The sequence below is a fragment of the Takifugu rubripes genome, chromosome 20 (genome assembly GCF_901000725.2).
Source record: "Takifugu rubripes chromosome 20, fTakRub1.2, whole genome shotgun sequence".
In the NCBI taxonomy this organism is placed as follows: domain Eukaryota; kingdom Metazoa; phylum Chordata; class Actinopteri; order Tetraodontiformes; family Tetraodontidae; genus Takifugu; species Takifugu rubripes.
This window is the reverse complement of record NC_042304.1, coordinates 3880270-3907897: the sequence shown is the minus strand read 5'-3', so window position 1 is coordinate 3907897 and position 27628 is coordinate 3880270. Positions and strand designations below refer to the sequence as shown.

The 27628-nt window shown below is 45.0% G+C and overlaps 1 protein-coding gene across 2 annotated transcripts; it reads left to right on the top strand.

Moving 5' to 3' along the window:
* Positions 1-1345: 1345 nt before the first annotated feature.
* oca2 (oculocutaneous albinism II) lies at positions 1346-27570 on the top strand. 2 transcript variants are annotated; one of them, XM_003973827.2, is made up of 24 exons: positions 1346-1669; positions 2595-2846; positions 5246-5341; positions 6208-6393; positions 6540-6597; positions 7103-7175; positions 7255-7412; positions 7492-7574; positions 7920-8073; positions 10548-10619; positions 10729-10794; positions 11102-11158; positions 12164-12288; positions 13359-13497; positions 16154-16286; positions 17371-17518; positions 17647-17704; positions 17789-17897; positions 19776-19903; positions 20217-20276; positions 20824-20928; positions 22037-22130; positions 22840-22933; positions 26731-27570. In XM_003973827.2, exons 2-24 carry the CDS (start codon positions 2605-2607, stop codon positions 26816-26818), a joined length of 2526 nt encoding a protein of 841 aa, XP_003973876.1. In that variant the 5' UTR covers positions 1346-1669; positions 2595-2604; the 3' UTR covers positions 26819-27570. The 2 variants fall into 2 exon arrangements, with proteins under 2 accessions (XP_003973876.1, XP_029684663.1); XM_029828803.1 differs by lacking the exons at positions 1346-1669; positions 2595-2846 and adding an exon at positions 4959-5125.
* Positions 27571-27628: the final 58 nt, after the last annotated feature.

The following is a 27628-nucleotide window of genomic DNA, read 5'->3' as shown; positions in this document are numbered from 1 at the left end:
CGGTCGTCAGTCAGGAATCGGACCCGAGTTTAGTTAGTTTGGTGCCTTTTCCGTAGAGATGAAAAACTGCTGAACGTTAACGGGCTGGAGATCAGCAGGATCTGCACCACAGCCCAGGAAGAGGTGTTCATCATTCCTCCCTCCCCTCTCTGATGTTCAAGCTCCACTTATTTATTCAACAAAAGCTCAACTTCTCCATTAAAAACCCAGAATTCTCAACTTCTTCCCTTTTCTTTCCGGCTCTTCTCCCATTCTTGCATCATTTCAACATGTGTCCCATCAGAAAAGCGGTGTTTTAAATCCTGCCAGTTAAGATCACGAGTACCAACTGTCCTCGTTAGCTGCTCTGAGCAAATAACTGCAATTAAATGTCACTTTCTTCAACAGGCCAACACCAGCAGGCGTCGTTAGTGTTCGCAGAATGTTCCGGTTGTGTGGGAGTTCATATGAGACAGGTTCAGGTTCTGGGATATAAGTGGGAATAAGACTGATAAATACTGAAAGTATCCACCTATAAACCACAAGGAGGCTTCAGTTATTGTCTTTTTCTGTCCGACTGTCTGCTGTTATAACAGATAACCTCGTGAATCTCCCCTGTCCCGTCTGCTCGGTGCACATGTGATTCATCAGCCCTCACGTGACCCGTCGGTTCTCACTACTGCAGCCCACAAGACCAGTGTGCTGCGTCCCCCTCCGGGCATCAGTTCCTCCACCGATACGCCCAGTTCCTCTGGGAACCTGGGAGATCCTGCACAGCTTTCAGTGGGGAGCGGAGCAGATCCCTCTGTCAGGAGAGTTCCTCTTAGTCAGCCAGAAATCCTGATCTAATCACAGCCAAAACTGTTGAATTGTTGATTTAAAGACCTGCTGCCTGGTCGGAAGAATCACTGTTATTCACGCTCAATAATAATAATCCGGTTTATTAAAAGAGGACCTTGTTGTTGCTGTTGTTTTCCCTAGTCTTAAATTTTCATACAATTTATTTAAAGTGCCCTGTTTGACCCTTTGACCCCTTTCGTTAAGGCTTCTGGCCTAAGTGGCCACACATCAGGTACTCGAGTGAAAAAGATTCTGACTCGGTGATAGTCGATGCAAAAATCCTCCAAAAAAGTGAAAAAAAACCCAGTTTCTTTCTTGTTTTTTTTATTTTTTAAAACTTTTTTCTCACTGATCTTTATGACCTGGCTCCGCCTAAAATCTGCAGCCGACCCCCCCAGTTGGAACGCGTCAGGATCAGAGGAGCTTTCAAATGTGAAAAAAGAGATCAGAGATTTCCGCACACTTCTGATTATTTCCAAATGTATTCCTGTTTTATTTTATTTTCTTTAAAGGAATTGTACCTGGAGCCCGTGCTGCATTCCCTGGTGGGTTCAGGTGGAGAGGCTGGAAGTGGCGCTGGCGTGGAGCTTGTGTCCGCAGTTGGTGTGGTGTGACCCAGTAGACGCCTCCTCCTCCTCCTCCTCAGCTCCTGCTGGCTGCTCTTCACCTTCTCCCTTCTTTCCTGCTCGGCTGGAGAGTGCAGGGAAGAGAAGAAGAGCTTCTCCCTCGCTCCTTCCGGATCACTACCGGGCTGCTGGCTTTTTATTTGCTTTTTCGGATCGCCAACTTCCCAAACTTTGTCGTCATCGTTGTGGTTTCGGGGTTCTTGTCGTCACCTGAACTTGAACAGGTAAGTCTGATCACACCTGCGTCTAGAGTTTTCCTTACACTGTGAGTTTGCTGCTGGTTTAAATAAAAAAAAACTACATAGAATTCAGATAATACTGATAAAGAATAGTAACAATTTTATATTAAATTCCAATAATTCTAATGATGTAATTAATATAATAGTTTTTGATTGAAAAAAAATCACACCTATAGACGGACAAAACAAAACCTATTTATAAAACGAAATAAGGCACAATTTCACCTTGTACTGTCGAACCTAACTAGCAAAAAAAAGGGATTATCAAGAACAACAAACCCAAAAGCATAAACACAAACAACTCTTTTGTTGTACTGTGGTTACAGTGGGGCTGTTTTTTTTTCTAAACGATTAGTTCTTGTTTAAATTGGTGTGAATAATTGTAGAAAAATAGAGAAAGTGGTTTGTGCCCCACCAACACACTCTCTCTCTCTCTCTCTCTCTCTCTCTCTCTCTCTCTCTCTCTCTCTCTCTCTCTCTCACACACACACACACACGCAGGACACTGGATGAAAGGCGTCATTCTTCTCTGCAATGAGGATTTGGACAAGGGTGTTATGCGTTAAAAAGCCAGTCTAAACATTAGTCTGAGCGTGTTAAAAATAGACGTTTGGACGCGTCAGTTAGTGAAGTGCTAATAATAATAAATAATAATAATAAAAAACTCATAATAAACGCCTCACTCTTCACTCTGAGTAGAACTTTTATCCTGTTCAAGTGTGCCAGGATCACTTATCCAGGCCTGTGCAGCCTCCTGACAGGACTGGATTCCTTCTGTGATCCTTCAAAGCTGAACTGTTACACATGAGTTGATGTAGCCCCCATGTGAGCAATAATCTCAACATGCAGCCTTTCTGGGCTGAAGATGAGCTTCTGGATTCTGTGTCTTACACTCCCGTCTCTCTCTCAGCTGTCCCATCATGTACTTGGAGAACAAAAGCAATCTGGAGATGGAGATGTCTCAGACATCGGCCCAAAGCCACCAGGGCAGGAACAGCCTGAGGTCGCCGGAGGCCGTCGCAGGGAACTTCGGGGAACTGCGTCTCCTCCAGGACATCTCGGAGAGCCGAGACACGCAGAAGCTCCAGCAGTCCGCGGGTCTTCCCGCAGGGCAGTGCGTCATCCACGCCGAGGCCTTGGTCCCCGTTCGACAGGAGGACGGGTACGCACGCTTCAGCTCTCACGCAGTACAGACGAGCCGCTTAAGGAGACGCAAAGGCTTGTATGGTAGCCGCGAGGCTAAAGACGAACTTTGTGTACAACTGCTACAGGGAGAGTAAAATAGAAGCTTTGTTTATTTTGAGTTAACAGTGAAAATCCATATCCAGGGAGGTGTGTGTGTGTGTGCGCGCGCACGTGTGTGTGTGTGTTCAGGTTTAGAAAGAGATTAGTGCTCATTCACTCCTCTCACTCGCATTTGTAGAGTAAAAAGAATGTCGACCACATGCAGAATCCCATTATTTATGCTCTAGTGATTAAATCTTCAGCGGTGTTAAGACGAGGCAAAGAAGGCCACGTTTATTTTTATAGCAGTATTCATACGAAACACACTTCAAAGTGTTTAACAAAGGCACGGAAGTGCTACAATATCACGGCTGATACAGGAGAGGACTTGACCTGGGGGGTCTGGATGCATCACGCGGTGCAACGAACCCAAAAGCTTCAGTTTGGTCCAAGTGCTTGAAAGAGCAGCAGTGAGATCTGGCCAGGGGAGGGAGGCTCAGGCTCCAGGCCCCTGATGGTAGCGAGGTCTGGACCAGCGTTCTGGACCAGCTGCCCCTGCCTGACTGAGCTCTTCGGGGTCTTCTTTTGATTCTAGGCCGACTTTGTAACTGCTTTAAAGTGGTTGTTGAAATTCAGGTAATCTTCCTGCCTTGATTGGTAACTTTCACTGACACTGAATCCAAGTGACCGCTGACCTTTGACCTTACATTTTTGGGGCCAAATGCAATCACTTCTGACTTGTCAGGAGAAAACTTCCACTCACTGATCTGATGAAAACACTCAGATCCATGTTTGGAGCACTGATCCCCCATAAATGTCTGGAAATTCTCCGCTTTAAAACATTGGACATTTTTTTGCCTGGTCATTCTTGATTGCTCTCCTCTCACCATCCTCCTGGGAGCTCCGACTCCACGGTCTCTACGGTCCCCGGATGGGGTCTGCTGTTCATTCCCAGTAGCAGATCATCATCAGGGAATGAGGACGGACGGAGGTGCTTCTCTGATGCTGAATTATTGATGCAGTGTTGTCTGACAGGATTGTAGTCATGTGACGACATTGAAATATATAGTTGTGTGTCGTCTGCATAGCTTTGGGATGAGACATTGTGGTATTCTATCAGCTGAGGCAGCACATAGGTATTTTATGATAAAAGAGGCCTGAGAATAGACCCCTGAGGAATCCTACACGTGACCTTTGCTCAAACTTGCAGGTAGACCGAGACAAAGTAGTTCCTGTCTTATCTCTCATCTGGATGTTGAGACTTGCTTAAAAGAGGCTCGACCACTTTCAAGGTTGGACCAAACTATGCAGGAGGACTTAAAACTTTGAGTAAAACATATTCAGGCTCCCATCGATTGAGAGGAGCTGATCTCAGGTCAGTGGCTTTGACATCATTGAGATTGAACTGAAATATTCAAACTCAATAAAGTATGAGCAAGATCCGTATGTTGGTCCTAAGAACAGGATCTGACCAAGATCTCATGACACCTGTCTTTGTCATGGATTAAAGAATATCATTTCTTATTTGTTGGCCATGTTGGGAATCTTTTAATGTTGAAGACTCAATGTCACCATATGAGAGCGACGGGGGGGGGGGGGGAGCATTTGGAGACACGTGGTAAATCTCTTTATAGTTGTATAAGAGTGAGTAAGAGGATTAATGTGCCAGACTCTTTTAATGTAATCTCCTCTTTTATCCAACACCCTTCTGACAGTCATTGATTCACGGGCCACAGCTGCGTGTTGGCGCTCGGCGGGCACGGCCAAACGTACGCCATGTTTGTACTCAACAGCCTGCTGACGCAAACTTTCTGTCAGCGCCGTCACGGATAAATGTCGATTGCCAGAAGATCCCATTTGAGTTTGCCTGCTCTTCCCAGAAACAGTTTTGTGACCCCGAGTGGGTGTTTCCTTACATAACAACTCTGATGACATCTGCTGTTGTCAGAGCGATGCCACACGTGGCTGCAGGCTTGATGAAACAGTAGATTGGACTTGTTGTTTCTTTCATATCATTCGTCATCGTCCAGAGGAAGACGCATGCCGGACAGGAACAGCGCTGCAGTCGTGCTTGTGTGTGTTGTGTTGAGCATTTTAAACGTGACACTCTGGGGGCAGCTTCCTGCGGGAGCGTCAGGCGGGGAGAAAGCAGATGATTTAATGATCTCCTTGGGGCAGAAGACGCCAGCTGCTCGCCCACCTTTCCCACACCCGCAGGTTCTAGTCTTCAGTAGGCCGCAGCCGACTGACAGCTGAGAGCTGCTCTAATGAAGTCAAGGTTCAGCTTCTCTCAAAGCACTGATTGATGCTCTTCTTTGGCTCTCCTCTTCCTCTCAGGCACAGTTTCAGCGTGGTGAATATTCTCCGGGGGAAAAACAGTTCAGCCTCCATCACAGAGAGGTCACCTCTGCTGAGATTCTCTCAGGACGACAGGTGAGCAAACCCTCTCCAGGTGTTCGCCACATCAGATGCGTGATTTAGTCCCTGCTGTTGCAGAGGAGGGAAATGACAGTGAGTTATTATCGCATTTGCTCTTATATTTCTATTTGTTGTCAACGATACTGCATTCAGATCCCAAAGTCTGGAACATTTGGATTTGCTAACAAGTTTTGCTAATTGATTTGCTGCACCAATTTGATGAAATGGCTTTTATACTATGATCTCTGAGTGACGGAGGAGAAATTCTAGGCTATTTTGATAATCATTCGATTTCCATAGTTTTTTGCGGGAAAAAAATTCTTTAAATATTAACAAATGATGGCTAACTCCTGAAAGAACAATTGGTAGCGCCCATCCTTTTAACTTTAGAACAACGAGGCTCATGAGGGCTCCAACACAACTATGTCTTAGAAAACCTCACAGAATTTGTCTCTTCCAAAAGCCGGCAGCGGAGATGATGGCTGGAGGAAAGCGTCACATTTTTAAAACATACTTTAGCGTGTAACGAAATCCCTTCCTGCTGAAACTCTGCCCTTACCACCCCTTCAGAGAAGGAGGTTACCTAGTACTGACAGAGCTCTAAACAGGCTGTTCTGGCAACGGTGCAATCTACCGTGTCACCACTTCTGTCTCAGATTCAGGTTTTAATGCTACTATTGCCATGACAACCACAGATGATACAAATAAAGCTGTCGAACTGACGCAATTCTGTCCGTCCCTCTTTATTGATTCGTCAAAGAAATTCAATACAGCTGGACTGGATTCTTCCTCAGACTATTGCAATGGTTAAGGGTGTCCCACAAGGTCATGTCCTGGGTCCATTATTCTTCACTCTTGTTTATTGCTTTTTCTTCCTCCAGCCTAACCTACATGACCATACACGAGCGCAGCTTCGCCAGAGGGGAAGAGCACTTGGGCAACGGCTCCCTGGACCAGGAGAGGAGGTTTCGGCTGGGCAGCGAGGTCAACAGCTTGTCCCTGTCCCACTGCAGCTCCTCAGATAAGAACGATCCTCTGGAGAACTTCAGACTCACCAGTAACATCAAGTGAGAGTCCTCAGCCAGCCCCCAGACAGTTTCGGCTGTTTAGTCGTCCATTACAATTCAAACGAGTGGACACAAATCACTGATACGACTACATTGCAAAATATGATGAAAGCATTTGATCACATTTTTTTTCGCCTGCTTCCCAGATGCTGCATGACGATTTCCAGAGTCGCAACGATGTTCACCATCGTGGTTCTCTGCAGTGTGAGTAGACCTGATACTATCAGCAAACTCAAAGTCCCTGATGTCATGTCTTCTCCATCCTTTTCACCTGGGTTTTATTCGTCCAGTGAAGATCTCACATAAAATACACATCTAAACACACATCGTACTTGCACAAGTGTTTTTTAAAAGTCTGTCCTTCATATGTAATCCCAACTAAACTTGTTTTGAACTGATATTCACGTGTGGAGCTAAATAAATCACGCACACACTCAAATTCCGCCTCACACAGCCTCCTGTTTCTACTTTTTGGAGACCTCCATACACATGAAGCATTAGCCAGGTCCCTTCCCCAACCCTAACCACCCAAACTAACTAACTTTAAACCATGTCTTAACGCTCAAACAGGCCTTTAAAATGACATTTTGCTCCTGGCTTTGCTAGTAGAATGAGCATTTTGCTACTATGTAGCAATGTAATATGCAGCAAATATGAAGGAGACACACAAAGACAGAATGAGTTAACAATGAGCAGGACTGTGTTTCAGCTCTTCTTCAGCATGTATCCAGACCGAGACAACCCCTGGAGGATGCTGGCTGTCTCCTCCACAGACGCTTTCTGTATCCTTTATCCTCCATCACAATGACTTCCACCCAACGAGGGTCTCGGGTTTTCTCTTGACCCTCCACCGTTTCGCAGCGATGAACCTGACAGACTTTGGTGACAACGCTCTGCTGAAGCTGCAGGTGGGCGGGCCTTTCGCTGGGGGCATGATTGACATCAACTCCCAGGAGTACATCCTGATCCAGGTGGAACAGACGGAGCCTCCGGGCCAGCGGAGGAGGAGAGCTCAGCAGGTGAGGGGATCAACCGCTGCGTTTAGTGGGAGTTACAGAGACGTGACAGGTGAACTCACTGATCGTCTGGCTTAAACAGGTGATCCACAACTGGACCATTCCTCTGCATGCACAACGGAGTGAGCAGATACTTGTGACGAGAACATTTGAGATGGTCAGCAGGTACTCAGAACTGTCTCCATTTTAACGTGTTTATATCATCATTTTTTGATTTATATATCAAAATATGAAGTTAAATACAGACAATGGACTAAACCTTGAGGTGATTCCAGCTCTAAAGGAATGAATATTTGAGTTCTGTCTGACATTTCTGACCAATTTTAGCACCAAAAAAGGTGGAGACTGAGCTTGTTTAGACGATTCCTTTAAAATCTAAAGACATAGAATATTAGCAGGTTCCTTTAAACCCCTGTAAACACTTTAGTTTATGTATCTCTGACTGTATCTTTTAGAAGTATTGGCATCATTATTAATAATAATAAATAATCTGTGTGTTTTTGCTCCCAGTGACCCCATCACCATCACAGTTCAGACTTTCCTTCAGGATAATGAGGTGGTGCCGCTCTCCATGACCCACCAGTCCCTCTATGTCAACGTGGAGACACAGGTGGCCATCGCAGGAGTCATTCTGGCTGGCGTTTATGTTCTCATCATCTTTGAGGTAAATTGCATCGCCGTTCTGCTGTTGAGGACGCTTCCTGTTCCCTCTCTGCTGCCTCCTAGTAAATAACTGTTGATAAGGGAGCTCTTGTATTTCTGCACCTCTGGTGATTAAGTGAAGCACGCTGAGGGTGCTGACAGCTGGATAAACGTCCACAGCTGCGAGAGAAGGCGTCACCGTGGCGCTGAGCTGAGTATAATAATACCGTAGTTACTACTGTACTCTACCCTCAAAGCAGCTGAAGATCAAGTCATGTTATCCTCTTCCTACATCCAAAAATTTAAGCGGGAAGCAGAATAGGAATTTTACACACCATTGTCACTGTGCACATTTCTCAGTGATGGGAGCTGGGAGCGAGCGCGGTGATGAATATTTTGTTTTTACGGGGCAGTGGACGACCAAATGCAGCTTCGGGAGGTTTGGCTCATCTGGAGTTGTTAAAACAGACAATTTGTGTGGTCTTTTTTTGCATATATAAACATATAAAACATGTATCTAAAAAATATATTATGAAGTCATGCTGCAAAAAATGCATTAAAATGTTTTATAAAAATGAAATAACAATAGTAAATCTATCACCATTTAAATGTACTTGCAGTTTAGTCTTTAAATTAGAGATATGAGAATTGTTTGAATATGAAATAGTCATGTCTCAATGAATCTATGTTCAAGACCCTTAAATAGAATTTTTTTAGTTATTATTATAGTAGTAATTAATAATAATAATATGCTGTGCAATATGCTATTCTGCCATGAGTCAAGCATTTGCCTGTAATCAAAGTCATTACTTATCCAGCAGTCAACACTATTTGTGATTTATTTTTGTTAATATGCAATTAAATGACTTTAATGTCATTTTATTACGAAATATTCTCATTAATCTTAACGTGCTTAGATGCCGTCATATTTATCTTGTGCAGCAGGGGGCGCACTATGGCCTCCAGCGCCTGCTTCCTCGGGCCGTAATTGAAAGTGACTCCTAAACAGATAGTAGGAGAGCAACCGTGTGGTTACTGAGACATCTGCTAAATGCCACCTATCTCAGCTCTGTCAGGCCTCCATTTGCAAATATCTCCGCTGGTTTTCAGGGATTTGTTCTTCTCCATTAAACTTCTGTTTAATCAGCATCACACACACTTTCGCTCAGATCAATTAACAACATTTGGGCTCGGAGAAGTCAGAACACATCCTGCGCTCTGACACTGAGGAAGAAGAAAGGGGTGTTTATGTTCCTTTCTCACTTCCTTTATCCTTTATTGGAGCAGACGTACTGAGTTTCTCATCTGCAGGCCGTCTGAGTCTCTGTTTATCCTGACTGACAGGATCTAATTCAGTGCTGAGTATAGTGATCAAAATTATTATAAATTGAGTGCAATCGCTGACTGAAAACAGACGACAACAGGATTCTTCATCAGAAAAACCCATATTCCAGCACGAAGCTTCCTCCAGGGAGCAGTAATATAGATCCAGACCCGCGACCTACGACCTGTCCTTCACGTCTGAATCATGTCAGAAATGTGCAGCCACGATACTGATAATCCTCCGACCAACGGACTGCTGCCGCTCCCCCGTCACCAAACGTCTGCAGCATTGTGAGATGTAACAGTGCAGCGCTTCGTTTAGGCTGGACACCTCGGGGAACTGTCAGGAATAACGACGGTTCCGTGGGGGGCAGTGACGTCGGCACTGGAGGGGAGAATTGCCTTCACGTCTTTTTTGACTGCTTTATCCCTTTTCATGCGGAGCAAATATATCTCAGCCTATCCAAAAATGGGAGCATTTTTGGGGTTGGTACCTTGCTCAAGGGTACCTCGGCAATGCTCTGAAGGTGTCCTGGCACCAGAACACCTTACATGTTTTGTCCCCATTGGGGCTTGAACCAGGGGCCCTCCAGCCCCCTACAGACTGAGCTGCCACCGCCCCAAAATTAGCCTTCATGGCGGGAAAATCTCCTCATAGTGACAAAAACGTCAGCTGACCTGGATTTGACGTGGTCAGAAATGTGCTGAACGTGCACGAGAAACATCTTCATCGAAAGTGATGGATGTGGGGGTGGAGTGGGGGTGGGGGTGCAAGTGAAGAGACGTGGTGGACAAGTGTGGCGAATACGGACTGACTGAATTTCCAACACAGGTGATGGTGGAGCCTGATAACCTGGCTCCTCATAAGGCTTTAATAATGGGATGTAACAGAGGGGATGGAGAGCGAGGGGGTGGCTCTCCAGATCACAGGGAGATCTGATTATGCATTCCTTCATGTTATTTAGGGGAAAAACGGGGATGAGACGCAACACAATTTTATGCTCTTACTGGGAATCAAATATCCTGCATCAGTCAAATGCTTAAGAAGCAGAAAAATAATGATGACATACACCCATCACACTTAAACCTGAATTCATATTAGTGCAATTTCAGCCAGAAATGCATGTTTAGCTCCATTAGTGGTGGTTTAAGTGTTAAACCTCATATTTTCAGATAGTTCATCGCACTCTGGCTGCCATGCTGGGATCGTTGGCGGCTTTATCTGCCCTGGCCATCATTGGTGATGTAAGTCACATATTTCTTTTGAAAAAAAAAAGAAAAGAAAATCAATGCACGAGCAGTTTTACAGTCTAAAAACTGCAACCTTAAACAGTTCTCCCCCTCTCTTCCTCAGAGGCCCAGTCTGGTTACAGTGGTGGAATGGATCGACTATGAGACTCTGGCTCTTCTCTTTGGCATGGTTAGACCTGATCTAGAAAATTATTCCCAATTCCTCAAGGATCTGTCACAAAATCTGTGAAATCAACACATGCGTAAATGATGGAATCCTTCCTGTTGCGTAGTGACTCTAGATTAGTCTCCATTTGTGCAGAGGGAAGAGCAGTAGGGAATATAACAGCTGGCAGTTAAAAATAATCCTCTCATACTTTATTGTGCATAAAGAGTGAGATTTCTCAGTCCTGAAAGTGGAGCAGCGCTATCAGGGTGACAGATAATCTCGTTATCTAATGAAAAATGATTTCAAATGGGTCCTGTTTTTCTTCCAGATGGTACTGGTGGCCATTTTTTCCGAGACGGGCTTCTTTGATTACTGCGCTGTGAAGGTAAATGATATATTAACAATGCTGGTGCACAAAAGCAAAAATCAATACAGGTGTTCCAGACTTACAGAGTGCAGTTCAGGACTGAAAAGGAGACTTGGGGTTTGTCAGATGTCTGAATTGATAAAGAGATCTAGAGAATTATTGGTCCAAACACTTTTTGCTGCTGTTCCTTGGCTGACAATAGGAGTCAAATCTGTGATTTGATGTGATATAACTACACTACATGTACATGTACATGTACACTTTACATGAAATATTCATGTAAAGTAACCTGAGTTTAAACATGGCTGTGTTTTACATTAAAAATTGCATTTTAAAAGCAGCACACAGTGAATATTTAGCAGATTGTGGGCGGTTTTGGCAGCTAATAGGTGTTGAAATTACAGCCAAAAGCATAAAATTGTGGGTTAGCGGGACGTGTCAGATGGGAGAAACGCATAAAAATTGGATATCGATCTCCAAACTTAATCCACGTTTCTTCAGCAGCATTTTAATAGAGCCATAAACTGTTCATTTTGTCCTAAAGTTGCTTTTTGAGTATTTTATTGAAGGGAAAATAACACTTAATACACTGTGTTGCCGGAGACCTTCGTTCCCTCACCACAAAGTCAAGGATCCGTCCCATCATAGAGGGGCTACGGGAGGCTCAGCTTTAATTCCAAATCTTCATCATTCAGACACTTCACATTAATGGAGGCTGTGACACACGTGGACTTTGGCTTTTGGTGATACCATTAACATCTGTATAATACAATAATACACTGGGACTTTTAGGGCGCCGTGCACGGCTCCACCTCACAATGTGGCGTGTTTTGTGCTTTCATCTGTGATGTTGTGACGTGTCGTCGGCGCCGCCCCGTCACCTCCGACACCCTGTTTATTGATACGCCAGGAACACATCCCAGACATGCCAGATGTGGCCCTTGGCAACACCGCGTCACGGTTGCCGGCCCCGTGCTCACACGCTGAAATAATCCCGTTCTCGTGCTGATGTTTCCAACGCAGGCTTATCAGCTGTCCAGGGGGAGAGTGTGGCCCATGATCATCATCCTGTGTCTCATCGCTTCCATCCTCTCTGCGTTTCTGGACAACGTGACCACTATGATGCTGTTCACGCCCGTCACAATCAGGTACAGTAGCACCTCCAACAGCAGCTGGTCTCTGGGGGCTGGGCTGAGAAGTGGAGGGTTCCTGGTTCAAGTCCCGGTGCGGACAACATTTGGGAGGTGTTCTGGTAGCAGGGGGAGGTGACAGGACGCCTTAAGAGCACCTCCATGGTACCATTAGGCAAGATCCCGAACCCCCAAATGCTCACTTCGGGCCTTGGATGAGCTGCCATCTCATTCAAGTGCATCCTGCCTTCACCCGTATGCAGCTGGGAGAGGATCCAGCCCCCTCTGCATGACCCTGAAAGGGATAAAGTGGCTCAGAGCTGTGAGTGCAGGCTCTGCTTCTCACAGCGTAGGTGTGACTTCGCCGTTACACCACGTTCCAGTTTCCTAACAAGTCTCTGGGATGTATTCAGGTCATTTAGGACAGAATGAATTAAGAATTAATCTAGTGTCAGGTGGATTTCACACAGTCGGCGTGTTTTGGGACTTGGTATTTTTTATTTTTAGATATACTTTCTCAGCATGCAGGAACATTTCCCTGCCTGAACTACTAATGTAAAAGCAAAACAGATTTTTCCCATTTTTTTTGTATGATTTTGAGTACTACAACTTCCTCTTGGAGGCTACAAGATCATTTCAGATCTTTTACACATCTTTTGAAGCATAAGGACATGCATGACATCATATTTTACATAGGATATGAGGTAGGAGCTGTTATTGTATCATAATCCTCCAGCGGTATCAGGTACTCAAATGATTTGTCTTCATTCTCCTGTATTTGCTGCGACTTTTCATCTTATATCATAAATTCTAACCATGGAAGGAAAATGTCACCAGCCGGCAGCAAAGGTTCCTTTTCCTTTTCAACAATAAACTCTTACATTTTGTAAAGCCAGATCTTTTGTCTCCCTCAGGGTCATTTCTGATCCTACAGTGTAGTTTGTCTCACTCTCACCCGTCAAAAGGGCAGATCTCCGCTCAACAGCTCCGGTCTTCTTTCATACCCCAATGTCTTTTTTTTATATTCCGTCCACCTGTCACAATTTAATCGAGGCTAAAGGTTTTTTTTGTCTCTGTCTGATTTGCAGGTTGTGCGAGGTGCTTAATCTGGACCCCAGACATGTCCTGATTGCAGAAGTAATCTTCACCAATATCGGAGGGGCCGCCACAGCTGTCGGAGATCCGCCCAATGTGATTATAGTGTCCAATCAGAACCTGCGCAGAGAAGTAGGCATTTTTATTTGGGTCTTTCTGTTAATCCTAAACTACAACAACGAGCAACACCTCGGTGAGCTGACGCAAGAGCCAGACACTGAAGCCGACACTGTTCTCTTTAACTTGTTCACTCTGCAGATGGTAAATTAGTGATCTTGCTGACGGATGGAGGCCTACTTCTTTAGTAGTACCGTTCCACAATGTTGAATTCATAAATGAAGTGCAGCTATACAAACTGAGCAGACTATATAACATAACCTGACCAGCTTTTGTTGCATGGTGACGAATTGTCCTTACAAACCCAAATGCAGCACAGAAGAGAATAATTCCTACACATCTACTGAAACCGATGCAAGGAACTCATTTGTAAGCAGCGCATTTTGTTCTTTGGGAATAACCGGTTTCTGTATGTTCAGACTCGCTGTGGGATTACAGTCAAAAACAGCCCCTCCCCACAATCTGGGAGCGCTCGCAGATTCAGGTGTAAAACTGTGAAAGTGTCCAGCTCCCTGATTACACTCAGTCCCCGTTTTGAAGGTTTGAAGGTTGCCGCTGTGCCCCAGGGTAAAAGAGATCTGACGGTGTTTGATTTCAGAATGTATTTGAACCCTGACAGGACAGAGACAGGAGACTTTGTGGGTCCTCTTTCAGAGGTGGTCTTTGGGTCCACTCATCCGTTTCATCGTTCGCTGGTGTCCATTAAAAGATTCAAAAAGCGTCTGTCAGCGCTTCTGTGTTTGGGGACGCAATATTGTGCATAATATTTCAAAAATCCACAATTATGTCTTAGAAATTAAAGCCTTGAAGCAAAGATTGGTTTGGAAATTTCATCTTTTTCAGATGACAGTTTGGTAACAGATAATAAATCCATTTTTAAATCCATTTTCTGGAGTCGGCCAGCAGCCTTTAGTCGTCTGAAAATGGCAGCACTGGATCTGTCTCTAACCTCCTCGTAGGGCGGGGGGCACAAACATAAAGCTCTCTTCCTGCTAGCTGCTGCATGTGGCATCTGGTGAGTAGCTGCGACATTTTAACCTTTGCAGATTGAGCAGTATGTGGTCGGCTCGGGCTTACGGGGGCCCCCTCCGCAGCGCGACTTGCCGTCCGGTTTGTCTTGGCCGGGTTTCCCTGGTGACAGAACTGCAGGGACACTTTCAGTCATGTCTGGCCCCTGATAAGCACAGCTTGTGTGTGCACGCACGGTTTGTCTGCCTGCCGGTTTGTTTGCATGCCTGCTTGTTTGTGGGGGGAGTGGGGGGAGGAGGAGGGTGGGGTTGGGAGGAATCCAGGGACAGAACAAGCAGCACAGCTGTGAAGTGTGTGTTTGGTGATTCTGGCCTTGGTCAGAGTGTCCTTGCAGTTTATTTGATATAAAGAAGACCAAATCTCGAGAATCATTGAGACTGAAGTTGAAACAGAGTTGTTTATAGTTTAGTAAAGGAGGAAAAACATCATCACGCCTTTTAGTTGATGAAACGGAAACAATATACCTGAGTGATTTTGCTGAGGTTGGTGAAATCACATGTGGCGTCTGATCTCTTCCATCTGGGGCGACCGTGACACCTGCTGCTTTCCAGCCTGTACATATTTCTCTTTTATTATTTTTTGCCAAGTCTGCACCGTTCCCTCGCCATGATTCCCAGTTGGAAGGTGACCCGACGTGACTTCCTACCTGAGGTGACAATGCCAACAACTTGGTGTCCCACAGGAGGAGCTCGCGCTTACGTCCCCTTTAAATGAGTGGGAAATGTCTTGAATATGGAGTTGACCTTTGACTCCTTTGCAAAAGGCAACAGAGGAGGGCTCAATCTCTGGTTTCTGTCACGCGCTGGTGTGAGCTGCTTCCCCCGGCCTCCGAGGGTCACGCCAGAGCAGGTCTTTTTGGAGACATTAATAAGAAACAGTGCAGGACGCTGAGGGACGGTGATACAGCGATGAAATTAGATTCTAGGACAGGAGGAGAACTGATCTATTGTGCAGGGATGTGAGGTTAAACACTTCATATATATGTTGAAATTTGACTGATGGGTGATCTTGTTATCCCGGAGTGTCACAGTACATCATCTCTTATCTTTGGTCTTCAGGTATTTTAACAATGTTAAACAGTAAATCCTGTAGCGGTCGCTATTAACCACTTTTATGACGTATTGCCATCGTCCCAGTATGAGGGATGAAGACCATATCAATTACTTACTGCCCAAATTACACACTTTAAGCAGTGCGAAGAGGATTTGTTGTGATAGAAAAACATAACCCAGAATGTATTTTTCCAGTGATATCTCCTCAGCGTTGATGCTCGACCTCAGGCAGACTTGTTTCTCACGCAGGAAGTAAAATGTTCTCTTCTCCCACCTGCAGTACGGGATGAGAAGAAGCAAAAAAAACCCAACAAAAAATCCCTCCAGGTTCCAATTTTCACTGCTCCTTTCATAAGCCAATCGATTTATTACTTGATGTTCATGTCATGGCTGCAGGCTCCTCTCAAATCTAAACCTGCTTTGCTTGTTCTGCTGCTGGATTATTTATCAGGGAAACAGTAAGAATCACTGCTTGAACACGCGTGAGGGGCTAAAAGTTTCTCTCCAGTGATGAATAATGTCTCAATTTTGGTTCGTGGCGTTCAGATCATCATCACAACCATGTTTCTCTCTGTGTTTCTGCCTCACAGGGGATTGATTTCGCTAGTTTCACTGGCTACATGTTCCTCGGAATTTGCCTCGTCCTCTTCACCTCCTTCCCATTTCTGCGGATGCTCTACTGGAACAAGAAGCTCTACAACAAGGAGTCCATCGAAATAGTTGGTGAGCTCATCTGCATGTTCTGTGAAAATCATTATGCCATTGGCAGAAAATCCCTTATATTAGCATGCAGTTAATATTAAAAAGAACTTTCACTAAAAATAACTTTAGAAATTAGCCAAAGCAACCAAAAGTGTGTTCATGCTGCTCTAGTTATCAAACCTAAAGTCTGCTGACTGCAGGGGGAGGCCACGTAATAAATGGTTTTCTTCAGTTTTTCCTCTCAGCAGTCTGACTGTGTCTGTTCTGCTGTTCAGCATCGGTCCTGATGTTGGACTACAGCAGCTTCCTCGTGCAGGGGGCAGGGGAGGTCACCTTATCTCCCCCCAAATGTGCTATTGTTTAAACTATTCAGCCCCTCTGATACAGATCATTCCTCTTAAATACAGATCCCAATAAGGGGGGATGATATCTGGTTGTTCTTCAAGATTAAAATGGACATTGTGCTATAGTAGGGTGAGATAAACGAAGGGCGTCTCCACTTTGGACAGAGGATGCCCCCCATCCTCGAACCCATCAGCTGTATCTTTGGTTAAAAGGACCCAGGGGATGTAGATCCTGGGTCAAATGATAACACGGGGCTAATTTCTGCACAACTTCCACCACAGAAGCCTCATTAAAACCAACCCACCATGTTTGAATAAAGGACGGGGAAGTTTGACGGCGCCTTCTCTGGGAGATTAAACTCAACCTCTGCGGGGACCCGTCTGTAAATCCCACCAACCCGCCCTCTCTGTGACAGCCGGCCGCTGTACCAGCAGCCTCCCGCCACAAATGGGAACTCCAAAGATTCGATTACAGCCAGACAGATCACCTAGCAACCTTTGCCAGAAAAAGCACGGCCCCTATATCTGCACAGGCGTCCAGCAGGCTCTGATTGTATCTGCACTTCTGTTCCAGTGCTGGTCAATATGTCCTCTCCCTTTATGTCACATTAGTCCAATTATGGGAGATCACAGCGTCTTTATGTTCTCTGTCAGCCTCAGCTCAAAGTCCCACCGTGCCCATCCTATAATGTCCGCTTCGCTGGGGTATTTGCGTGGTTAAGATGCATTAAACAGCAACGTTTTTGCCCCCGCTCTTCCAGAACTCAAGCATGAGATCCTGGTGTGGAGGCAGACAGCTCAGCGCATTAACCCCGCCAGCCGAGAGGAGACCGCGGTGAAATGCCTCCTGATGCAGAAGGTCCTCAACCTGGAAAATCTGCTGCGCAAGATGATGAAAACCTTCCAAAGGTTAAAAAGCAAAAACACAAACTCGCCGCGCGTTCCTGCTTCAAACGATTCGATGCCCTTCTCGATTTCTACGGAGTAAAAAACGATTCAAACCGTTAGTTCATTTTATTTTTATGGTTTTCTGACAGACAAATTTCTCAGGAGGATAAAAACTGGGAGCAGAACATTCAAGAACTGCAGAAGAAGGTCAGCCTTAACTCCAGTCCCTCACAAGCTACGCGACAACGAGCAACATCGCCGCTTATTTTTTTTCTGCTTTCCCCTCGACAGCACCGAATAAGTGACAAGGCTCTCCTGGTGAAGTGTGTGTCCGTCCTTGGTGTGGTGATCTTCATGTTCTTTGTCAACTCCTTTGTTCCCAGCATTCATCTGGATCTCGGTGAGCGCGGCTCCGTACAAATAACCACCCCGTTTTGCTCTGTGTTGTGTACTCACACAGCACAGCTTCCTGCATTTGAAACGAGTCCTAATAACAGAGCGACTAATAAGCAGCCGCAATAAATTGCAGCTGCTTGCGCAGCTGTCGAGGACACACATGCACATGAGATCACATGTTCGGCACCTGAATATGGGCCTCTTTTCTAGCTCTTCTTTTGCAGCAGCTAGTTTTTTTGCTTTTTAAAGCAGGGCCATTGCTGGAATTTCCATCCTTATTGAGGTGCAATGAGGTTGCGTTCAGGTTAAACTCCCTCTGCACGGCGGCCCGCTGCAGCGGTATGCGTCATTAAATAGAAAGAAGCTTAATGGACTTCATTTTAAGGTCAATTAATAGTTCTAAACTATCCAAACTATCGCCCCTCTCCACTCAAACTTTAGTGGGTGACTGTGGATTTCTAGTTTCGTGGTTCGTGTCTCTGGCACGTCCGCCCGCGAAGCCTCTCATGTGATGACCTTAACAGCGTCTCATTAATGCCCGCGCCGTCTCTGAATGGAGACAGGCGTCACACACGCCCTGTCATCAGGCCCTTTGCTGCTAAGGCCACCAAGTTGCCAAACATGCGCAGTTAATTACAGGCAGCGCACCAAGTTACCTCCGTGTGACATTTATTAAATGGGAATGACCCTACAGCAGTGTGTTCCACGTCCCTGCGGAGGGACAGAAGCCTGTCCGGACTCTCATTAATGCTTGCATGTCACATCCTGTGTTTACCACCACAGAAATCTTAAAAAAAAAAAAATCGTATTATTTTTACGTTAACTCTCTCTTTATTGCGGGGCCATTTGATCCGTCTAAGTCTTGTTCATGGAAGTCAGAAAACTGATGGACCAACACAGGTGAACTAGAAAGAGCTGTTCTACTTTTGGAATGGTTGTATTCTCAGAATAATACCTGAAACTGTGTCCTCTAGCAGCATACAAACAAAGCCCGAGCCATTATATCTTTTGGCTTTTGGCCTTGTGTTCGTTTACAGTGTTCAGTCTGCCTTCGGGAAAAGTGCAGCGAGCCATTTCTCACCGTGCCCCCCCCCCCCCCCCCATTCCGTCTCAGACACTGTTGTCTCACCCGTGATAGATGAGTCTCTTGTAAACCACTCAGACTTGCCTAAAAGCTCTTTTTAATTGGAGACCTCTTTGGGTTCCTTGCCTGCTTCCTCCCGCGGCCAATCTGTGTGTGTGTGTGTGTGTGTGTGTGTGTGTGTGTGTGTGTGTGTGTGTGTGTGGAAATCGGGTGTCACATTTTAGTGGTAAGCCTCGGGATGGTGCTTAAAGAGAATTCACAGTGACTCTTCTGCGTGATAATCCAGATTTGAGTCCAAACAGCAGAACTAACCCTTCAGATAGTGCTGCTGCAGCAGGTCCCACATGTAAACAACATCCCGGTGAAGCCTGTGAGACTCCTTTTCAGACGAAAGCCACTTTTGATTCTCTTCAGTCCTCTTTCCTTTACTTGCTAGCCCAGGTGGATAAGAACATTGTGCCCTTTGAGACTATAAGCTAGTGTCAATGAAGTAGCAGTTCAATAGACGTTATATTGGGCCTGAGTGGTAAATCTAATCCTTAGATACAAATAAGTGATCAAAATGGTTCTTACTGCTGAACAGCAAAAATCAGACTTTTATTGATTGATTTATTTTATTTTATTAGTTTCCTCGAGAAACACTTAAGGGCTAGAACACAAGTTAAGACATTGGTTCTAACGGAATTCATTGAAATCCTCTCCAGAATTGCCATTATATCCTGTATGACATGCCAGTGGCTTGTCTCTGCCCATCAGGGTGTTTTAGGGAAACTCAGGTGATATCTTCTGTTCTCTCAGGTTGGATCGCCATCCTGGGCGCTCTGTGGCTTTTGGTTCTGGCTGACCTGCAAGACTTTGAGATCATCCTGCACCGGGTGGAGTGGGCCACCTTACTCTTCTTTGCAGCACTTTTTGTTTTGATGGAGGTGCGTAAAGGTTTTACAGGCGGAATCGGTTGTCTGCTAAGTTGCTAATTATAACATGGGTTTCAGCAAATCTCTCCTTTGACAAATATCTCAATAAATGCTTGAGAAAACCCGGATCAGCGCTGAGCTCCATTGATCCCACACTGGACAGAGACCGAAAGTCAATCACCTCAGAGTTTGAAGCATAATTATCTACGTCTTTAGCCAGAAGACTCTCTAGGAAAGGGTGAAATGAAAATGTGGGGTTAGCGTGATGCTGCTAACATCTGTTCTGATGTCACATCCTCATATCATCTTCCTTCTCCATTTTCAGGCTCTCGCCCAGCTGCAGCTTATCGACTACATCGGAGAACAGACGGCACTGCTTATAAAAGTGAGCTTCCCCTCTCCTTCTCTGCTCCCTCATTATCTTTTACGGCTTTTCACCATTTACAATCAGACTCAGGTGAGACCGTATTACGTCTCGGCCCTCATCCATTTGTTCTGCAGACTCTGATTTCAGCGGCCGTCCTTGCATCTGACTCCACTCAGCTTTCTCAGATGGTTTTCCGCCTGTGTCTTTCGTGCAGGCCCACTACAGTAATAGATGTGTCAGCCCGAGTTTCAACTGTGAACCTTTATGGGCCTGATAATCACACATGACAGGTGGCGTGTTAGTCTTGGTTTCTGACTTGCTCATGCTCACCAAACAATGGACAACGCTCAGGCCCGAGAAGGCGTTTCTAGAAGGTAGAAGGCAATTAAAAGGAGCCCTTCAGGAGGGGGCAAACAGCCCGTGATCACACCAAGAGTGCAATCCATGAAGAAAATTGGCACGTTTGGTTTAAATCCGTGGCCGGCGGTGCAGGAGGTTGGCCAGTTGCATCTGAGTGGTAATAAAGGTGGCAGTTACCTGTTCCTCTCCTTCTCCTCCCTCTCAGTCCGTTCCGGAAGACCAGCGCTTGGCTATAGCCATCATCTTAGTGATGTGGATTTCGGCTCTGGCCTCCTCTCTCATCGACAACATCCCCTTCACCGCCACCATGGTAAGAGGCATCACGGGTGATTACAGCCATGAAACACAGATCACATTCACCAGACCAAAAACATTATTAATCTTAAAAAACAATCATCTGCCTGTGTTCTATTTGCTGTTTCCTACCAACAGAATGTCCTCTGCAACAGGAATCCTTCTTGTTTTCCGTCTTTTCATCTCAGTTCATCTTTCAAATGCCAGAATAAATTAAGATTTTGTACAATTCTATGTTCTATACACTTTTTATATTAGGCTCCCCTCATTTTAGGCTCTACCTCTGGTTGTCAGTCATGGACTCATGAATGATTGCAGGAGGTTTCGGCTGTTTGCCTTTTTAGTTTTGTTTTATGGAAAATTAATAGATCATTCAGCGGAGACACCAGCACGCTCAATTAAAATGACAGTGAGGAACGGGGGAGCACCATGTTACTCTGCCCAATTAAAGTGTCACATGTTTGTTTTGCATAGTGAATCCTCGAGCTTTGAGTCTGTCCTTCCATCTTGTTACTTTCCTTATTTTTAGACTTCTGCTGATAAGCCAGTGTAAAAAAGCGTTTCTGTAAAGTTCTGCTCGACACAAACGCACACAGACACGTGTCACATTTGGCAGGAAGGATTTAATCTACAGGATATAAGAGGGGAAGAGCTCAAAGAGCTCCATGTCCAAACATGTCAGTAAAGCTGAAGCGGGGCTGACGTGCACGTCAGGCATTAGAAACCAGAGGAAGGCCAAGTTAACAACACATTTGAAGCAAATGTGGGTTTGCTTCCAGTTACAAAATGCTCGTCTCCCCATTGGAAGACATTTTGGGCTCTCAGCCCTCAACATTGCAATCTGCCCAGCTGCTTTGGAACGAGATCTACAGACCCGACCTCAGAAATGTGACCTTCTCCTCCAGGTTGCAAAGGAATGATTGAATGCTTCAGTTCCTTTTAGAAAAGTGTCATACCAGCATATCAGAGTCCTTCAAAACTTAGACCAATTTTCAAGCACTTTCTTGCTGTCGCAGTGTTTGGAGCTTCTCTGTCTGCACCTGTCTTCATTAGCATGTACTAGTAGTAGTAGTACTACTAGTAGTACTGCATTCCTCCATCACTTTCATTGTTCTCTCTCTCAGATTCCAGTTCTCATCAACCTGAGTCAGGACGCAGACGTGAACCTGCCAGTGAAACCTCTTATCTTTGCCTTGGCCATGGGGGCCTGTCTCGGAGGTGTGTGTTGGTAGCAGCGTTTTGCCTCCATCTAAAAAGCCAAACTGTTTTGTGTTAGAAACATGCGCTGGGTCACCGGGGACTCGTAGCTGATCTGAGATGGAAAAGTGCGGCTCTTTATTGATGGCCTCGGCCTGAAGGAGCCATCACACGCTTGAGATGACGATGCATTGTGGTGCAGCTCCCGGGGGAGCTCAGGCTGTGCTTTTTGTGCAGGCAAGGCCGTCCTTGTCCAGACTGAAAAAAGCAGTAAGTGCTCGGCCCCTCGGCAGTGCCTCGGCTCCGTCTGAGTAGGCAGGACACACACAGAGAGACAGAGAGAGTTAGAAAGCTGTCAGAATGTCTCACTTTAATCAACTGCAATGTGACGGATCCACATCGATCGGAGGGATGATGTCGCGGCCACACAGGCCTCCCCCCACACTGACATCTTTTATAAAGTGGGCAGTATCGAACGTCCAGATAGATGGTGTCAAAATTCTGCCTGACAGCTTCCCAATAATGTGTTTATGATGGCTGCTCTAAGAAAACGCTAAAAACAACTATCTCAGATTCAGAAGAATCAAAGAGTCTTCGTATTGTCATGTTATCATTGCAGTCAAAAAAACAAAACGTGTCTCGGTCGCCGTAAATACCGATGGGTCCTTTGGTTTGGCTCTCATGTGATAAGAGACCTGCAGCTAATGCGTATGTCCTCCTGTCCCTTCAGGAAATGGCACATTAATAGGCGCCTCAGCCAATGTTGTGTGTGCAGGCATCGCTGAGCAGCACGGCTATGGATTTTCCTTCATGGAGTTCTTCAGGTAAGCTCAAAATAACAATTAATAACCCCCCACCCCCCACCCCCGGGATTGGTGTTATTGTTTTTACCCCTTAGATGGAGAAACTGAAAAAAAAAAAGGAGATTGGAGTAAATGCTGCATGCTGCATGTGCGATGGGCGGCACTATTACTGACCTTTGTGTGGAGAGCTCAATTTGAACACACTGGTGGCTCAATAAACAACTATAACCAGGGATGGAAAGGCTGCCTGATTACTAATCATTTAAATTGCAGAGCCATTAGAGCTCAAACTACTTCTCTTGTTGGATGAGTACAAGACTTTAGACCCATAATGACTCAATCAAGCCTAATGCATAAATGCTTATAACGTGCGCGTTGTTAAGCGCACGTTCAAAAGATTTGTACCTATTCCTATTAATTAAAAAAAAAAAAGTGGATGTCGGCATCATCAATGTTGATTTATAGAGCCTGAGCTCTGTTTCGGGTCGCTGTGGTCTGGTGACGGATGCAAAGGGGCTAAATGTATCGATCAGCTCGGCTGGACTGACGGGGACAATAACAGCAGCCGTCTGTCAGCTGAGCTGGTTCTAGTTAGCAGACGGCGGCGCTGCTCTCGGCTGAGACGCTGCCTGGAATTGGCTGTCAGTGGCGAGAGTCACAGCTGGCGTGAGCGACAGGTGAGCAGGAGAGACGCGCGTCTGTGGCTCCAGACAGCTGAGACCGACCTGGGCTTCATTGGCTTGCTTACATTCAAGGTTCAAAGGAGTCCTCGAGAAGACAGGTGCCTTTTTCATAAACCTTGACAAAGGGTTAGCTTTAGGGTTCCACTTCAGTCAGCATCGTCTCTATCATGGGAAGCGTCACGGCCGACATCAGAGCTGAGAGGGAGCAGGCGCAGCGTTGACACGATTGGTGCGGAAACCAAATGTAGCAATTTCTGAGTCTCATCACTGAATCAATAAATGGAGAATATTTGTTCCAGTTGCTGGTTATTTGATGACCTGGAAATGAGAATGATCAATCCTACTAAATTATTAACTGCCCCAGCACCAGAATAAATGAAGCTTTGCTGTTTTGGTTCCCCCCCTTTTCCCGAAACAGTATTGAACTTTTGATAAACCAAGCTGAAAACAATGAAATGCTTTTCAAGTATACTTTATTGTATTTACCCTGTTATTATATACCCTCATAATGACGTCAGGAATCCTAAATTTAGTACAGCTTTAATCGAGCTGTTTAAATTATGAGCAACAACAATGATTTTAGCACAGAGAAAATTAGTCCACTGAACAATTTATAGGTTAATTTGGTTAATGATTCGAAACTTGGAGACATTAGTGTGTGGGATAAAAATGATAGACAAGACAATAAAAACTGAAAAAAATTGCTCTATCTGGGATGTTAGTGAATTTAAATCTGAGACATCGTGTCTGTCTGGCAGCAGTTAATGTAATGGTTAAAAGCCTTTTAATGTTTTAAGGCTTCTAAATGGTAAAAACCTCATTTGTTACATTGACAAACACCAAATGGCCTCTTCCACCTTCACACATGTATGAACTTGAGCGACAGCCCAGTCTTGATCCGTAGGGTTTAACATGGTGCGGGCTCGACCTTTGCAGCTATAACAGCTTCAGCTCTTCTGTTCACAAGGTTTCAGAGTGCAAATCTTTGCTAATTCTTCTAGAAGCACATTTGTGAGGTCTAATTTCTCCTCTAATTCATCCCAAAGCGGTTCTACAGGTTGAGATTGTGTCTCTGTGCTGGCCAGTCACGTTCTTCCCTCATCTGTGTTTTTATGGTCCTTGATTAGTTAATCAGTCATGTTGGAAGGAGGGGTTCATCCCCAAACTGCCCCCTAGGTTGCCTGGACACTGTCCAAAATGCCTCAGAATGCTGAAGCATCAAGAGTTCCTCTCACTGGAACTAATGGGTCGAGTCCAACAACAACCCCACCCCATAGTCCCTGCTGCAACACACCCAAACTCACAAATCGGAGCAGGAAAACCATTCAAACGCCATGATGTCCTTTCACCTTATCAATCACTCGGTCCCTCCACCATGGAGAAATTTGAATTCAATGTTTAGCATCTCATGCTAATGGACCTTGAGTAACAGTGAGCTCGTGGTTAAAAATAGGGATGAGAACATCTTGATGCATTAGGGCTTCATTTTATCGTATTTTAGCAGCATGGGGTGACCCTGAACATCATCTGCTGATGCAGTATTAAAGTACACTGAGCACAAACACACACTTTCCACCTGCCGCTTGGTTACTTAAATAGACTCTAGAGTCATACATGCAATGTAAAAGTACAGCAACAACATGTTTTTAAGCTAATTCCCCCAAACCGCACAAGAAAAAACACATAAAATGTTTCATTTTCAAATAGACCAATTGGGAGTTATTTCGGCTCTGGGTACCGCGGTCTCATGGATGTGCTATTTCCTTTTACAAGAATCGGAAGCAGACAATAACTGCAGGGGAAATAACTGAAAGGCTCTTGAGAAAAAAAAGGAAATTGACAGATTGTCTCTACGTCCTGTTTTTAACCGAACAGCACGGGTCAAGCATTGTCAGAGGGACACACAGCTCACTTAAATATAGTAAGTTTCTGTGGTTTAATCGAGCCACTCAAAGAGCCCCCATCATGTTCAATTACGCTGCTCTGTAAAGATCATAAAGTCGGACAGGAAGTCCTCCTCAAGGTCAACCTTGTTCCTGTCTTCTGTGTTCTAGCTGCGTTTTCTGCCGTCCAGCCGTGCTGTGTGTGAGAGGTGAAGTGTCCTCAGCAGGATAAGACTGGACAGCAGAGGTGACCTCAGACGGTCAATTATAATTAGACTTGAGAGGGTCTTCCCCTCTCCGCCCCCCTTCATCACGCAGAGATAAATGTCACAAAACTCTGATTTTGATGAGCATTTCAGAATCTCGACCTTGGATGTGAAGCGGACAGTGGGAACCAGACTACATCCCAGAACTTGGAATTAAATCCAAGACGTTTTAGGGATGACGGGAGTTCCTTCCATGTGTCTAGACGGGTTGTGATGGATGATGTTTATTCAGCGGGAGTTTTCACAGACACATCATCAGTTTAATCCGTCACAGTGAAAAATAAAAGTCTCATCTGCGTCTGGAAACACATTTGTACCAAACTGAATATGAAACTTTGATTTAATGCTGATAAATAAGCAAACAATCAGCCCGTTTCCTGACCGCTCTCCTAATTCATCATCATAACAAATATCCACACACTTCTTCTTCTTCTTGCTGTTCTTCTTCTTCTTCTTCTACTCATACTTCTCCATTACCAGAGTCGCAGCAACATTTGCTCTAAACGATATTTTAATGATCGGCTTTCTGCTGTCTTGTAAATAATTTGTTTTCTGCTTTGGGGAAACTGAAACGATGCCCTCTTTTGGATTTGGTGGCCGCCTGTGTCACAGACTGGGGAACAAACGGCCTGTTTACCCTCAGAGCAGCCATATGTCCATATAGGACATGGTAGACGTCCAATCAACACAACGGTTCTGGAGTCATCTGAGGCTTTGCTGCAAATTTAATGAAAAACTCTGAATTTACTCAGTTTGCGTGTTGGCTGGATGATTTTGTGGCCTTGTTATCATTATTTATTATGACTTGTGTTGAGAGATTGAGGGTGACTGGACAGTGCAGATGGATTAATGACAATTTTACTGCGATTCCCAACTCAGATGCAGGATATTCAACCTTTACATGCTTATTTTGATTCATAATAAGCCATCAAAGCCCTTCTTTAGCCTGTCATATCATGACCGTTGCCTCTCGTATTGTCTTGCAGGTTAGGCTTCCCCATGATGATAATGACGTGCATGATCGGCATGTGCTACCTGCTGGCCACCCAAGTCGGGCTGGGATGGAACATGTGATGCATGATTGCCTCACAGAGCCGCAGAGACTGTGTGTGCGTGCGTGCGTGTGTGTGTGTGTGTGTGTGTTTGAAAAAGAGAGAGAGAGAGAGTTGTGTGGCTGGTCTTTAATTACAGGCACTATATGAGGCACTGCAGCTACACTTTCAGCAGGTTCTTTGAACAGAACCTCGGCTCTGAAGGTTTAACGGATCGCCGTCCGTCCATGGTGCTACTGCTTCAACAGGTCTAACTGGCGTCGGTGATTCCATCTGTGGCCTCTCCAGTAAAACACCCATCACACAGATTAGCTTTTAAAGATGTTGATCGACTTTTGGACTCATTTTCTTCTCCCACAGTCTCCCAAGCTTATATGAAAAGGAGCCACAGTACCCAGCGAAAGGGATTTCAGAATTATCAGCTGCCCATATTTAAGACCTGATGCATCAATGTGGTATTCTGTCATACTTGGAGGAATAATCCCACATAAAGATCCAAGCAATGCATGACCAAAATAACCTCCCCATCAGTCAAATAACAGACTGATTATAGATTTTATATTATCCGCTGTACAAATAATTTGATATATACACTGTGAAATTAGTTGCATTAAGCATATTTAACAAATAGAATGTAGAACCATGTAAAAGTCCTCCTCTGGGATGGACGGAACTATCAGAAACTGACTCGTATTTATTGTACAGTCTGACAATAGCGAGCAACTTTCAGAAACTGTTGCCAACAATAAAGGTTCAAATCTTTTCATTTGGCCCATTTTGAGTTCGGCTTTTTTTTTTAATTAAAATGTGTATTTTGAATTGAATTGAAGCA

Coding starts and splice junctions, on each gene's coding strand:
- oca2 (XM_003973827.2), top strand. CDS start 2,605: ATGTACTTGGAGAACAAAAGCAATCTGGAGATGGAGATGTCTCAGACA. Junction 10,795..11,101: donor TGGCTCTTCTCTTTGGCATG/GTTAGACCTGAT, acceptor TTTTTCTTCCAG/ATGGTACTGGTGGCCATTTT. Junction 17,705..17,788: donor TTCAAGAACTGCAGAAGAAG/GTCAGCCTTAAC, acceptor TCCCCTCGACAG/CACCGAATAAGTGACAAGGC.